Source organism: Procambarus clarkii, chromosome 84 (assembly GCF_040958095.1).
Source record: "Procambarus clarkii isolate CNS0578487 chromosome 84, FALCON_Pclarkii_2.0, whole genome shotgun sequence".
In the NCBI taxonomy this organism is placed as follows: Eukaryota; Metazoa; Arthropoda; class Malacostraca; order Decapoda; family Cambaridae; genus Procambarus; species Procambarus clarkii.
Window position 1 is genome coordinate 19,129,621 of NC_091233.1, and position 17,500 is coordinate 19,147,120.

At 39.8% G+C, this 17,500-nt stretch overlaps 1 protein-coding gene across 1 annotated transcript in view; it reads left to right on the plus strand.

The window, feature by feature from the left end:
• The window catches only part of LOC123752479 (DE-cadherin-like), a gene marked incomplete at its 3' end in the record, with an annotated part of 60,999 nt that overhangs the window by 399 nt on the left and 43,100 nt on the right, over window positions 1-17,500 (plus strand). The window contains 5 exon segments of the mRNA XM_069316670.1: window positions 2,712-2,729; window positions 3,282-3,305; window positions 14,980-15,074; window positions 15,666-15,785; window positions 17,449-17,500. The exon segment at window positions 17,449-17,500 is cut by the window's right edge and continues 92 nt beyond it. Of these exon segments, the coding sequence (XP_069172771.1) occupies window positions 2,712-2,729; window positions 3,282-3,305; window positions 14,980-15,074; window positions 15,666-15,785; window positions 17,449-17,500 (309 nt within the window).

The window sequence follows — 17,500 nt, forward strand, 5'->3', positions numbered from 1 at the left end:
CACAATGCCTAGTTGTGAGTTTAAGTAGTTTCCATTAGGTATTTTGCCTCATCTGCATCATTTATTATCTTTCTTCCTTGTGTTTGAGTTTCATTTATTGCAACGTGATCGTTAAAGGCTGTTGTTATATCTCAAAAAGCTTGAGTTTTTGACCTCTTGGGTGAATGGTAGTTGTAATTATGGGTTGCATTTGACCTTATCTCTGCTTGCAGCCTTCTGACCTTATTCCTCGTGCCTTATGTTGATTGCATGCTCTTGTACCTTTATTTCTACAACGTTATATTGTTATTGTATTATCGGTCTTAGTTCTACGTCATGTAATTCAGTTATAATTAATTACCTCATGCCAAGTAATTCATTTATTTAAACCAAATACTTAAAAATATCACTCCTATACCTTATCTCATGGTCTGACTCTAAGCCTCTATACATCATCTCAATATATATATATATATATATATATATATATATATATATATATATATATATATATATATATATATATATATATATATATATATATATATATATATATATACACACGAACACTCTTACGTATTCAGAGTTAAATGGCAAGTTCTTCCCTGAATGCTCTGTGTTCCCTTCTCTGAGGCTGTGGGTCCCTATAATTGCACCAGTGGTGGTACCCCCCTATATATATATATATATATATATATATATATATATATATATATATATATATATATATATATATATATATATATTAAATACCCATTTAATAATTCATAATTCCAATACATATCTGCATATATTTTTGGAATAATACCTCAAACAAGTAGAATCCTTAATGAGGTTAATAGCACAAATCAGGAAATGAAAGGAAATCTCTTCTGATGAACTGCATTCCTAATTTTAACTTTCATACTTACTGGGAAAACTTTGATCCTCTGGTAAACGCTTTTTCGCGAAAGTTTGACGAATCATTACACGGAATTGCAGAGACCAAGTCACAATAACGTTGCTAAAACAGAGAGCCAAGCTCACGCATTATATTAAATGATTGTGAGGACGTTTCGGTCCATTTTGGACTCTTATCATGAGTTGAGAAGGTCCAGGATGGTTCGAAACGTACCCTGCTCACTTTCATTTCGTATGTGGGTTGGATTATTGAACGTAAATTACTAGCCAACACACTATCAACGTTGTTTGTTCGTTAATAACCTCGTCAAATTAACAAATCTACAAGGGCCGTGACGAGGATTCGAACCTGCGTCCGAGAACAGCCCATATGCTGCCTTAATCAACTGAGCTACAACCCCATCACTTCCACACACACACTTCAACACTCACACTCCTTCAAGATCATCCCCTTGTGCTCTCAAATGGAACTTTTCCCCCATACATATAAATCCAGTTAATTTCGCATGTTAGTGGAACTTCGTAAGAGCACTTATGTTGTAAACTTGATCTTACGAGCTATATATTAGACATATAATACCACTGGTCGACCTTAATGCTTACTGTTCTGTGTGTTTAGGGTCTATATAATGACATATTTTATTGCATCCTATCCACCCCCTATCCCAGGCTGACTAGTTTATTAATTTGTTTTAAATATTAACACAAACAACGTAGACTTAAGTATTATATATATATATATATATATATATATATATATATATATATATATATATATATATATATATATATATATATATATATATATATATATATATATATATATATATAAGTGTGTGTGTATCACGAAAATAAACACGTGATTAAAAATGTGACAGTGTCAGACCACGGAGGAAAATTGAAACAGGAATTTTCTTAAGTACTTTCGTATATTAATACATCTTCAGAAGGAGTGAAGATGTATTAATTCCTCCTTCACTCCTTCTGAAGATGTATTAATATACGAAAGTACTTAAGGAAATTCCTGTTTCAATTTTCCTCCGTGGTCTGACACTGTCATATATATATATATATATATATATATATATATATATATATATATATATATATATATATATATATATATATATATATATATGTCGTACCTAGTAGCCAGAACGCACTTCTCAGCCTACTATGCAAGGCCCAATTTGCCTAATAAGCCAAGATTTCATGAATTAATTGTTTTTCGACTACCTAACCTAACTTTTTCGGCTACCTAACCTAACCTAACCTATAAAGATAGGTTAGGTTAGGTTAGGTAGGGTTGGTTAGATTCGGTCATATATCTACGTTAATTTTAACTCCAATAAAAAAAATTGACCTCATACATAATGAAATGGGTAGCTTTATCATTTCATAAGAAAAAAATTAGAGAAAATATATTAATTCAGGAAAACTTGGCTTATTAGGCAAATCGGGCCTTGCATTGTAGGCTGAGAAGTGCGTTCTGGCTACTAGGTACGACATATATATATATATATATATATATATATATATATATATATATATATATATATATATATATATATATATATATATATATATATATATATATATATATATATTATGATAATTTTGTCACTTTAGGATGATGAACCTTAGACTTAAGTGTTTCGGTTGTTTGTTCATTATTTTGAACTTATTTTTAAGTATTTAATAATAAGCAACATTGGTTTAATTATTTCCTTTTTCGCTCTGACATTTTTTAGATCCATTAGGCATGTCCCTCCAGTCATTAGCTGATCCAGTTAACTGTTAATTTTATTGATGGGTTTTTTCTCCTTATTCAGCAAGCAGCCCATCTTACGGTGAGTGGACTCTGTTATCATTATATTTAACATATGGTGTTATCTTCTGATTATTTTTGATGCTATATTGATATATCAGAAAAGTTAATATCTATAGATATTATGATAGATGTTAACACAGGTTAAATTTTAAGATAGATTTTAAGATAGATATTAAGGTATATATATTAAGATAAATTCTTAAATATATATTAAAATACATAAAATTATAGATAAGATAGGTAAAAAGAAAGATATTATGATAAATATTATGATATTTAGCACAGAAATTAACACAGATATTTATCGTATATTAAAATACATATATATTTAGATATGTAAGTAATTTATGTAATTAGATATGTATTTAGACATTACCAAACATGTAATTGACAGTAGTTACAGAAAACTCGTACATAACGTGATGAAATCTAACTTATATTAATGTATATTTTAAGTGTATATGTAAATAATGTCTGTTTTACGTGAATATGTAAATAATATGTGTTTGTTTTACATGTATATGTAATAAAGTGTTTTTCTCTCTTGCTTTGACTTCTACACTCATCACAGCCCGACTGGTCTGGGTAGCCAATGGTAAGACACGTGAGTTGTACATATTTGTAATTGGCTGATAGTATAATTGGTTGTAATAGAAGCTAGCACACTGATTGTTAGTGTGATTGTACTCAGATGAATTTGGCTGCTAGAGACGCGAGTGATGGGTACCAATCAGTATTAGATTGGTTGAAAGTTCAGTGTGATTGATTTTCCAATTGCAGTGACCGCCGGTAAATGGTTGAAATAGGTTGTATTTGATGGTTGAAATAGGTGGTATTTGATGGTTGAAATAGGTTGTATTTGATGATTGAAATAGGTGGTATTTGATGGTTGAAATAGGTGGTATTTGATGGTTGAAATAGGTGGTATTTGATGGTTAAAATAGGTTGTATTTGATGGTTGAAATAGGTTGTATTTGATGGTTGAAATAGGTGGTATTTGATGGTTGAAATAGGTGGTATTTGATGGTTGAAATAGGTTGTATTTGATGGTTAAAATAGATTGCATTTGATGGTTGAAATAGGTTGTATTTGATGATTGAAATAGGTTGTATTTGATGGTTGAAATAGGTTGTATTTGATGGTTGAAATAGGTGGTATTTGACGGTTGAAATAGGTGGTATTTGATGGTTGAAATAGGTGGTATTTGATGGTTAAAATAGGTTGTATTTGATGGTTGAAATAGGTGGTATTTGATGGTTGAAATAGGTGGTATTTGATGGTTGAAATAGGTTGTATTTGATGGTTGATGCATATGTGTAGCTGACAGTTAATGCTAACCGGGACATGGTTGAGAATGGTAGATAGCATGGATGAGAATGGTAGATAGCATGGATGAGAATGGTAGATAGCATGGATGAGAATGGTAGATAGCATGGATGAGAATGGTAGATAGCATGGATGAGAATGGTAGATAGCATGGATGAGAATGGTAGATAGCATGGTTGAGAATGGTAGATAGCATTGATGAGAATGGTAGATAGCATGGATGAGAATGGTAGATAGCATGGATGAGAATGGTAGATAGCATGGATGGGAATGGTAGATAGCATGGATGAGAATGGAAGATAGCATAGATGAGAATGGTAGATAACATGGTTGAGAATGGTAGATAGCATAGATGAGAATGGTAGATAACATGGTTGAGAATGGTAGATAGCATGGATGAGAATGGTAGACAACATGGTTGAGAATGGTAGATAGCATGGATGAGAATGGTAGATAACATGGTTGAGAATGGTAGATAGCATGGATGAGAATGAACTAAACTGCATGTCAGACTGGATGGATCGTGGTTGTAATTGATTGTTGCATGTACTTATATTTTCCCAATTAATTTACAGAGGTAACGGTATTACAAAGGTAAAGGTATTTGCATACATTGTTACAGAGGTATGTCGTTACTTGAGTCACTGCAGAGGTATACACATATGACACATACGACACATATGAATAGTCACCAAACAAGGTGATTCGTTAATAGGTATCGACAGGAGAAATAAGACAAAATCTGAGTGTTTTCGTTAGATAACGATAACGAAAACGTTATCGTTAGATAACGAACGTTAGACAACAGAGATAACTCCTCCCTCCTTCTCCATCCTTTGACTTTACTCTCTCTGCCCAACCACTTGGGCCGGACGGTAGAGTGACGGTTTCGCTTCATGCAGGTCGGCGTTCAATCCCCGACCGTCCCAAAGTGGTTGGGCACCATTCCTATTCCCTCCGTCCCATCCCAAATCCTTATCCTGACCCCTTCCCTGTGCTATATAGCCGTTCTCTTCCCTTGCGTGATTTAACATAGTTTCAAGGAGTACAGGAGATACACATGTATGCCCAGACGTGTACACACACTCCCAAACACGTACACACACGTCCAAACACGTACACACACGTCCAAACACGTACACACACGTCCAAACACGTACACACACGTCCAAACACGTACACACACGTCCAAACACGTACACACACGTCCAAACACGTACACACACGTCTAAACACACATACATGCATTGTCAAAACATTGACATACATGCCGAGGCATTTATACTCACGATCAAACAGGTACAGGCACGTCCTATTACGTACACGCAAGTCCAAATACGAACACACACACGTCCAAACATGCACACACACACACACGTCCAAACAGGGACACAGAAGCACCCCAGTAAAGCAAACCTAACGAGCCTGCCTACACCCTCCCTCGACCCCCGATAAAATTCGCGACAGAGAAGAATCCTTTTAGAAGTTCGGCTTGAACGACTGGGTGTTCGGTGTTCGGAAACCATCGACCGAACACACCAATCAGGACACCGTCATAAGCGGATCCCAGTTTCCCGCCACCCAATTTGTTGCCCTGAAGCTAAATAGTTATTTTCAGTACCTATTTCAAATTGGGTTCGCGAGAGGAATAACTCTTAGTAAATATACTCATACCTAAGGTATACATGGAGTATACTTGGAGTATACCTGGAGTATACTTGAAGTATACCTGGAGGGGGGTTGTGGGAATTCTTATATCTCCCATAGCCCGGCCCCTGGAGCTAGGTTTAAACTTCTGATAATTTGATCCAGCAGACTGTTGCTTGTCGGGGCTCGCATGGAGTGTGTGTGTACTGATCTGTCTCACCTATATGTACGTGTGAGGGGTGAGCTTCAGCTCTTCGGTCCAGAATTCACTGGGTTCTGCCCTATCTGTCATTTGAGTCAGGGAATGGAGTCCATCTCATGCACTTCATTTCTAAGTTCATTCCCATTAAGTGCTTGCGTCTAGGGAATTTTTTTTTTTAATTTTCTTTGCTTATTGTCAGCCTCTTTATGTTTAACTTGCAGATGCTTTTGAGTATTTTGTATACCGTGAACATATCTCTATCCATTCTTATGAATTGCGGAATAGATCATTTAGTCTAATGCCGCTCGGCATATCTCTGAACGTCCTTCAGCTTAGGATTGTGTTTGACAAGGTTAGATATCCAGGCTGGAACTGCATATTGTAACATTTGTCTAACGTATGTGACAGTGAACGGCCATTACCAGCTTATGCCTCTGGTGACGCGCGTTACGTTATTGATGTCAATTTTCAAATCTTCCTCTGCTCATATCCCTTATTTCCTTGCACTTATCTGCATTGAACTCTAGAAGCCTCTTGTTATGCCCTGGAGCCGAAGCTCGCCCTTTTAGCACATACAGGTGCATCGCCGGTGGCTGTGTGGATAACACGCTGGACTCGTAATCCTGTGGCCTGGGTTCGATTCCAGGCGCCGGCCAGAAACAATGGGCAGAGTTTCTTTCACCCTGATGCCTCTATTATTGATTGACAGTTGAGATTCGGGCCGAAAGAGCAGAGCTCAACCCCCGCAAACACAACTAGGTGAATACAACTAGGTGAATACAACTAGATGAATACAACTAGGTGAATACAACCAGGTGAATACAACCAGGTGAATACAACTAGGTGAATACAACTAGGTGAATACAACTAGGTGAATACAACTAGATGAATACAACTAGGTGAATACAACTAGGTGAATACAACTAGATGAATACAACCAGGTGAATACAACTAGGTGAATACAACTAGGTGAATACAACTAGGTGAATACAACTAGGTGAATACAACCAGGTGAATACAACTAGGTGAATACAACTAGATGAATACAACCAGGTGAATACAACTAGGTGAATACAACTAGATGAATACAACCAGGTGAATACAACTAGATGAATACAACTAGGTGAATACAACTAGATGAATACAACTAGGTGAATACAACTAGGTGAATACAACTAGGTGAATACAACTAGGTGAATACAACTAGATGAATACAACTAGGTGAATACAACTAGATGAATACAACTAGGTGAATACAACTAGATGAATACAACTAGGTGAATACAACTAGATGAATACAACTAGGTGAATACAACTAGATGAATACAACTAGATGAATACAACTAGGTGAATACAACTAGATGAATACAACCAGGTGAATACAACTAGGTGAATACAACTAGGTGAATACAACTAGGTGAATACAACTAGGTGAATACAACTAGGTGAATACAACCAGGTGAATACAACTAGGTGAATACAACTAGATGAATACAACCAGGTGAATACAACTAGGTGAATACAACTAGATGAATACAACCAGGTGAATACAACTAGATGAATACAACTAGGTGAATACACGAACACACAGAATCCAACCTTACTTCCCAAAGTAAGAAACAAGAAAAACAAGACTCATAAAGTCAGTCACCACCGACTAGAGTGACGGGGCCCAGGAGCTCAAGCTTGCCCTTAAGCAAGTACTTACACTCAAAAACATTCACTCAAGCTCAAACCAAAACACACACAAAAATTAAAAAAAAAATTCAGAGCAATTCGCTCGCACGGAATTTTTTCCTCCTGAAAATAGTCTTCCAGCAAGCTCTCTAGCCTCCAAAAATGGAGAAAAACATACATAAAGACACTGATCTTACACTCTGATCTTCACTGATCTTACACTCTGATCTTACACACTGATCTTACACTCTGATCTTCACTGATCTTACACTCTGATCTTCACTGATCTTACACTCTGATCTTACACAATGATCTTACACTCTGATCTTCACTGATGTTACACTCTGATCTTACACACTGATCTTACACACTGATCTTACACTCTGATCTTACACACTGATCTTACACACTGATCTTACACACTGATCTTACACTCTGATCTTACACACTGATCTTACACTCTGATCTACACTGATCTTACACTCTGATCTTACACACTGATCTTACACTGCGCAAGGGTGTCAGTAAGTCAGGGTGAGCGCGCATTGCTTGCTCATTCTTCAACTGTATTTACCTTTTACTTAACTTAAGCCATTTTCTGGACTCGATGCTTTGAAGTTACGCCGAAATGGAAATGGAGGAATCATCCTGTTCAGAGTTCTATGCTGACTACTTTGATGAGGAGATGGGGAAACGGGCCCTTGGTATAGTGGATACGGGATGTGGGGGGAGAGAGAGAGAGAGAGAGAGAGAGAGAGAGAGAGAGAGAGAGAGAGAGAGAGAGAGAGAGAGAGAGAGAGAGAGAGAGAGAGAGAGAGAGAGGGAGAGAGAGAGAGAGAGAGAGAGAGAGAGAGAGAGAGAGAGAGAGAGAGAGAGAGAGAGAGAGAGAGAGAGAGAGAGAGAGAGAGAGAGAGAGAGAGAGAGCACAGAGAGAGAAAAAGAGACAGCACACACAGAGAGAAAGAGACAGCAGAAAGAGAGAGAGAGAGAGAGAGAGAGAGAGAGAGAGAGAGAGAGAGAGAGAGAGAGAGAGAGAGAGAGAGAGAGAGAGAGAGAGAGAGAGAGAGAGAGAGAGCACAGAGAGAGAAAAAGAGACAGCACACACAGAGAGAAAGAGACAGCAGAAAGAGAGAGCACACAGAGAGAGAGAGAGAGAGAGAGAGAGAGAGAGAGAGAGAGAGAGAGAGAGAGAGAGAGAGAGAGAGAGAGAGAGAGAGAGAGAGAGAGAGAGCAGAGAGAGCAGAGAGGAAAAATTATTATATATATATATTCTCGTTTTCTGTTCAGGTGGGGGAAGCCAAACTTTATAAATATACCAATTTTTCTGAAAGATTGAACATGCCAGCTTCAAGTTACGCTCGTTCAAACTCCACCCAAAGACGCATTCGTAAAATTTTCGTATTCGTAAATTTTCGTATTCGTAAACGAAAAACTAAATTTTTTAATGTAAATTCAAATTGATGTATACAATAATTTGTATAGTTAGGTCTAGGATAGGTTAGGATAAGTGTTTTTGTTCTCATGGAAATTATTTTGACTTGTTAGTAAAGTTTTTGTTATTGATAAAGAAGTGGAAAAGTCAATATGAAGAAAACGCAAAGCCAGTATGACTGTAGAGTATGTGGAAGAGATATGATGGAAAGAAGCTGGGATAGGAGGAAGAAAGTGTGTCCAAACTCTTGAACCATCGGGGATCGAACGCAGGCCTGCATCGGGGTCTCCTTTGTACCGGTGATTCCAAGTATATAGCAACTGTTTATGGGGACTAGCTTCGGCATGGCCTGCTCTCTTTCCTTTACTCACTATCACCCGTCACATTCCACACTATCTAATCACTATCACACTCCACACTATCTAATCACTATACTGGAGAGCTCCACATTGTCGCAGCTCCTATTGATATAAATCTCACAGGAAAATCGCAAGTTTGATTTTTTATATGGCTATATATCACCTAGAGGGGGGATATGAGATAGACTAATTGTTAGGATATAACTATATAGCCCTTGGAAGGGATATGAGACAGACTAAGAGCTGGGATATGACTGTATAGCACTTGGAAGGGATATGAGACAGACTATGACCAAGGCTATGAGGACAGAGTGAAGAAACAATACCTAAATATATGACCCATTGCGAATGCTACTCTCAAATCAATTTCAACAATTTTAACATAAAAAAATAGCTACAAACCTATTTTGTCGCATTAAATATTTTCAGTACCAAAATATACCTATTATAACAAGAAAATTTTAAAGTGAGATGAATTAGGGCTAATTGTATGATATATTTGTACATAATTCTACATTTACAATGCCATCTATATTTCAAAACAAAACATGAAAAATATATTCTGTATGGGATCATTTTTACTGCTGTGTTAATGGAGAGTTAATGTCATTGGCTTACTACAGTAGGGGAGAGATGAAGGGGTCTGGGGTGGGGGAGGAATAGGGGGGAAAAGGGGAAGGGGGGGGCTGATTAGGGGGGTAGGAGAGTGTGGAGAATAGAACAAGTGAATTGAGGGTGAAAGTCAATAGGCATGGACATGTAAAAGGGTGGAATTGAATAGGCAAGGGCAGGGGTGGAATTGAATAGGCAAGGGTAGGGGTGTAATTGAATAGGCAAGGGCAGGGGTGGAATTGAATAGGCAAGAGTAGGGGTGGAATTGAATAGGCAAGGGCAGGGGTGTAATTGAATAGGCAAGGGCAGGGGTGGAATTGAATAGGCAAGGGCAGGGGTGGAATTGAATAGGCAAGTTCAGGGGTGGAATTGAATAGGCAAGGGCAGGGGTGGAATTGAATAGGCAAGGGCAGGGGTGGAACTGATTAGGCAAGGGTAGGGGTGGAACTCAATACCTATAGATGTTATTTGAAGGTTAGTGTAAATAAGTGACAGAGATTAGTTAGGTGAGAAATAAGTGACGAAGCTTAGTTAAGTGAGAAATAAAGAGTCGATTAAAGAGTGCGAACAGAGTGGGAGAAAATGTGATTAATGGAATGAGAGCAAATAAAGGAAATGAGAAAGAAAGCAATGTTTAGTAGAGTGAAAATGGGAGATACAAATGAGTTGTAATAGGATGTAAGGAATGACTAATGGATATAGGAAAGAGGTGTGAATATAAAGGGGCAAAAATGGGTGTCAATGAGAAAATTTAACGAAGATGAGAATGGGTAAGATAGAAGAGGAAGGGGATAGTTGGAAATGCCAGTGAAAACTTAATCAAAACAAAGAAGTGAATTGGTAAAATAGGGAGGTAGGGAAACACACACACACACAGACACACACACACACACACACACACACACACACACACACACACACACACACACACACACACACACACACACACACACACACACATAGTGGTAGACGGTTGGAACAAGTTAAGTGAGAAGGTGGTGGAGGCCAAGACCGTCAGTAGTTTCAAAGCGTTATATGACAAAGAGTGCTGGGAAGACGGGACACCACGAGCGTAGCTCTCATCCTGTAACTACACTTAGGTAATTACACTTAGGTAATTACACACAGACACGTAGTAGATATAATAGAGGTAAAATATACCTCGTGAGTCCATACATTAGACAACCAACGGTTAGAAAGGCGGAGCCCCAGAGCTAAGAGTTCGATCCTGCAGGCACACCCAGTGAACACAGCCTTCACACTGTGTCATCAAGGAACGCCCTCGGCAGTTACCACTAAATTAAGGAAATACTTCACAACGTTATGAATAATTTGATCAATATATTTCCCATCTCGAAAATACTTCACCTAATATTTATTTGGGGTTAAAAATGATAAAATATTCTTCATTTAGTATAATGTGCAGCCATCTACTAAAAATACATCACTCTACTGTAGTGGAGGAGAGGGACGAATACATCACTCTACTGTAGTGGAGGAGAGGGACGAATACATCACTCTACTGTAGTGGAGGAGAGGGACGAATACATCACTCTACTGTAGTGGAGGAGAGGCACGAATACATCACTCTACTGTAGTGGAGGAGAGGGACGAATACATCACTCTACTGTAGTGGAGGAGAGGGACGAATACATCACTCTACTGTAGTGGAGGAGAGGGACGAATACATCACTCTACTGTAGTGGAGGAGAGGGACGAATACATCACTCTACTGTAGTGGAGGAGAGGGACGAATACATCACTCTACTGTAGTGGAGGAGAGGCACGAATACATCACTCTACTGTAGTGGGAGGAGAGGCACGAATACACCACTACTGTAGTGGAGGAGAGGCACGAATACATCACTCTACTGTAGTGGAGGAGAGGCACGAATATATCACTCTACTGTAGTGGAGGAGAGGCACGAATACATCACTCTACTGTAGTGGAGGAGAGGCACGAATACATCACTCTACTGTAGTGGAGGAGAGGCACGAATATATCACTCTACTGTAGTGGAGGAGAGGCACGAATACATCACTCTACTGTAGTGGAGGAGAGGCACGAATATATCACTCTACTGTAGTGGAGGAGAGGCACGAATACATCACTCTACTGTATTGGAGGAGAGGCACGAATACATCACTCTACTGTAGTGGAGGAGAGGCACGAATACATCACTCTACTGTAGTGGAGGAGAGGCACGAATATATCACTCTACTGTAGTGGAGGAGAGGCACGAATACATCACTCTACTGTAGTGGAGGAGAGGCACGAATATATCACTCTACTGTAGTGGAGGAGAGGCACGAATACATCACTCTACTGTATTGGAGGAGAGGCACGAATACATCACTCTACTGTAGTGGAGGAGAGGCACGAATATATCACTCTACTGTAGTGGAGGAGAGGCACGAATACATCACTCTACTGTAGTGGAGGAGAGGCACGAATATATCACTCTACTGTAGTGGAGGAGAGGCACGAATATATCACTCTACTGTAGTGGAGGAGAGGCACGAATACATCACTCTACTGTAGTGGAGGAGAGGCACGAATACATCACTCTACTGTAGTGGAGGAGAGGCACGAATATATCACTCTACTGTAGTGGAGGAGAGGCACGAATACATCACTCTACTGTAGTGGAGGAGAGGCACGAATACATCACTCTACTGTAGTGGAGGAGAGGCACGAATACACCACTACTGTAGTGGAGGAGAGGCACGAATACATCACTCTACTGTAGTGAAGGAGAGGCACGAATACACCACTACTGTAGTGGAGGAGAGGCACGAATACATCACTCTACTGTAGTGGGAGGAGAGGCACGAATACACCACTACTGTAGTGGAGGAGAGGCACGAATACATCACTCTACTGTAGTGGGAGGAGAGGCACGAATACACCACTACTGTAGTGGAGGAGAGGCACGAATACATCACTCTACTGTAGTGGGAGGAGAGGCACGAATACACCACTACTGTAGTGGAGGAGAGGCACGAATACATCACTCTACTGTAGTGAAGGAGAGGCACGAATACATCACTCTACTGTAGTGGGAGGAGAGGCACGAATACATCACTCTACTGTAGTGGAGGAGAGTCACGAATACATCACTACTGTAGTGAAGGAGAGGCACGAATACATCACTCTACTGTAGTGGGAGGAGAGGCACGAATACATCACTCTACTGTAGTGGGAGGAGAGGCACGAATACATCACTCTACTGTAGTGGGAGGAGAGGCACGAATACATCACTCTACTGTAGTGGGAGGAGAGGCACGAATACATCACTCTACTGTAGTGGGAGGAGAGGGACGAATACATCACTACTGTAGTGAAGGAGAGGCACGAATACATCACTACTGTAGTGAAGGAGAGGCACGAATACATCACTCTACTGTAGTGGGAGGAGAGGCACGAATACATCACTCTACTGTAGTGGGAGGAGAGGCACGAATACATCACTACTGTAGTGAAGGAGAGGCACGAATACATCACTCTACTGTAGTGGGAGGAGAGGCACGAATACATCACTACTGTAGTGAAGGAGAGGGACGAATACATCACTACTGTAGTGAAGGAGAGGCACGAATACATCACTCTACTGTAGTGGAGGAGAGTCACGAATACATCACTACTGTAGTGGAGGAGAGTCACGAATACATCACTACTGTAGTGGAGGAGAGGCACGAATACACCACTACTGTAGTGAAGGAGAGGCACGAATACATCACTCTACTGTAGTGGGAGGAGAGGCACGAATACATCACTCTACTGTAGTGGAGGAGAGGCACGAATCACTCAACTTTTACGACAAATTCGAGTGCTTTTTGGTAAACTCACATCTGTTATGCAAACTTTTATATATACAAAAACAGACTTTTAGAAAACGGAGTACAAGCGAACATATTATTATTTATTTTTTTCTGTGAATATTGTTTAAGGCTTAAACTGCTTTATTAACAAAATTCTTTCGACATTCTTCGAGAATAGGTAATAAATTCTTGGTAATTTATTGACAGAATTTACTCCCATAGAGGTTAGTGTTACGAGTATTTTGGGGGGATTATCTGCTCTGAGGATTGTGTTACATTACAGCTCACATGTTATTTAACAGTGACTGGAGATTACAATCATCTCATGAACCACAAGAACACTGGATTATTTAATCCTAATCCCTCATAATTACCAAACCAATCCCTCTCCCAATCTCTCAAACATCCGCTATAACGTTAATGTTGAATTGAAACGGTGTTATCTTGAGGTTATCTTGAGATGATTTCGGGGCTTTTTAGTGTCCCCGCGGCCCGGTCCTCGACCAGGCCTCCACCCCCAGGAAGCAGCCCGTGACAGCTGACTAACACCCAGGTACCTATTTTACTGCTAGGTAACAGGGGGGCATAGGGTGAAAGAAACTCTGCCCATTGTTTCTCGCCGGCGCCTGGAATCGAACCCAGGACCACAGGATCACAAGTCCAGCGTGCTGTCCGCTCGGCCGACCGGCTCCCTACCTTGCAACATTCAATATACAGGTGGCTATACCGTGCTGCCGCCTCTTGTGTTTCATAGTGTTACATCTCAAGTGTGTTGCTTTCTGTTAGCCATGTGTCCTCAGGGGTATGTGTCCTCTGAGACATGTGTCCTCAGGGGTATGTGTCCTCTGAGACATGTGTCCTCAGGGGTATGTGTCCTCTGGGACATGTGTCCTCAGGGGTATGTGTCCTCTGGGACATGTGTCCTCAGGGGTATGTGTCCTCTGAGACATGTGTCCTCAGGGGTATGTGTCCTCTGGGACATGTGTCCTCAGGGGTATGTGTCCTCTGAGACATGTGTCCTCAGGGGTATGTGTCCTCTGAGACATGTGTCCTCAGGGGTATGTGTCCTCTGAGACATGTGTCCTCAGGGGTATGTGTCCTCTGAGACATGTGTCCTCAGGGGTATGTGTCCTCTGAGACATGTGTCCTCAGTTCGAAACGTTCATTTTGCAATTTTTTTTATATTTTTCAGACAACAACCATTACAAGCCGGAATTTCCTGAGTGTGAAGCATACGACGGCATCCGTGTTAATGAGAACGTCACCACTGGCACCCCTGTTCTGCTGGTAGGTGTGAGAGAGAGAGAGAGAGAGAGAGAGAGAGAGAGAGAGAGAGAGAGAGAGAGAGAGAGAGAGAGAGAGAGAGAGAGAGAGAGAGAGAGAGAGAGACAGACAGACAGACAGACAGACAGACAGACAGACAGACAGACAGACAGAGAGAGACAGACAGACAGAGAGAGACAGACAGACAGAGAGAGACAGAGAGAGAGAGAGAGAGAGAGAGGGAGTGAGAGAGAGAGAGAGAGAGAGAGAGAGAGAGAGAGAGAGAGAGAGAGAGAGAGAGAGAGAGAGAGAGAGAGAGAGAGAGAGAGAGAGAGAGAAGAGATTTCAAACCTCTCTCTTAGGTATTAAGGCTTCAAGAATAGGTTTCTCACTAACCGGAAAGTATACTTTAGTCCTGAACAAAGGTAGACTAAGGTAGACTCTCAGAGTACATTTACATAGAAGCAGTGCGGGTATACCTCTTGGGGATTACCTGTAGAGTCTCTCCAGAGTTCTACTCCCAGAGCCCGTCCTGAGGCCAGGCTCGGGGTGTACATATATCTCTTTTACCCTGTAGATGTCCTTAATATCTACTATCTACCATCGTCTCTTCAGGTGTTGGCGACGGACCAGGACTCGGGACTAGAGGGATCTATCATCTATTCTCTATTTAACGGCTTCGGGAGCTTCGCTATCCACGCCTCGAATCACCACGGACAGATAACCACCACTAGGGTAAGCTAGGGGCTAGGATAGGCTAGGATAAGGACAGGATAGGTTAGGATAGGCTAGGATAAGGACAGGATAGGTTAGGATAGGCTAGGATAAGGACAGGATAGGTTAGGATAGGATAAAGTCTGCATGGGATGGGTTGTGTGGCCAAGGATTTACCAACCACTCCAAGTGCATGAACAAGAATTAAGAGTTGTAGTACAATAGTTTTAAATCCATATCAAATAGTCATGTTATGAACTCGTGGCTGTATTAAGCTTTGATCAATAATTGCTGTATTAAGCTTTGATCAATAATTGCTGTATTAAGCTTTGATCAATAATTGCTGTATTAAGCTTTGATCAATAATTGCTGTATTAAGCTTTGATCAATAATTGCTGTATTAAGCTTTGATCAATAATTGCTGTATTAAGCTTTGATCAATAATTGCTGTATTAAGCTTTGATCAATAATTGCTGTATTAAGCTTTGATCAATAATTGCTGTATTAAGCTTTGATCAATAATTGCTGTATTAAGCTTTGATCAATAATTGCTGTATTAAGCTTTGATCAATAATTGTTGTATTAAGCTTTGATCAATAATTGCTGTATTAAGCTTTGATCAATAATTGCTGTATTAAGCTTTGATCAATAATTGCTGTATTAAGCTTTGATCAATAATTGTTGTATTAAGCTTTGATCAATAATTGTTGTATTAAGCTTTGATCAATAATTGTTGTATTAAGCTTTGATCAATAATTGTTGTATTAAGCTTTGATCAATAATTGCTGTATTAAGCTTTGATCAATAATTGCTGTATTAAGCTTTGATCAATAATTGCTGTATTAAGCTTTGATCAATAATTGCTGTATTAAGCTTTGATCAATAATTGTTGTATTAAGCTTTGATCAATAATTGTTGTATTAAGCTTTGATCAATAATTGTTGTATTAAGCTTTGATCAATAATTGCTGTATTAAGCTTTGATCAAGAAGTAATTGCTGTATTAAGCTTTGATCAATAATTGCTGTATTAAATTTTGATGAAGTAGTCAAGGCTGTTATTAGAACTCGTGCGATAAGAAACTCGTATAAAAGTCAACGATATTATCATCATATATGCTAATGGACACAAACATAAACAATCAAATTGATGATAACAAAAACAATAATTCACAAACACACACACACACACACACACACACACACACACACACACACACACACACACACACACACACACACACACACACACACACACACACATATACACATACACACAGGCTGAGGCTGACTCCATACACAGTTTCAAGTGTAGATATGATAGAGCCCAATAGGCTCAGGAACCTGTACACCAGTTGATTGACAGTTGAGAGGCGGGACCAAAGAGCCAGAGCTCAACCCCCGCAAGCACAATTAGGTGAGTACAACTGAGTACACACACACACACACACACACACACACACACACACACACACACACACACACACACACACACACACACACACACACACACACAAAATAATACATCAGCGTTTTAATTATTAAATATCCTTTTGTAACATTACAATTTCTCTCTCCTCCTCCTCCACTTCTATCTCCTCTTCCTTCGCCACTCATATTCTATCATCTCCACCTCCTCTTCCTTCCCCTTTACCCTGCTTTCCTTCTTTCCTTCTCTCCCCTCAGCGTCTGGACAGAGACGGAGAGGACAAGGAATTCTTCCTCACAGTGATCGCCA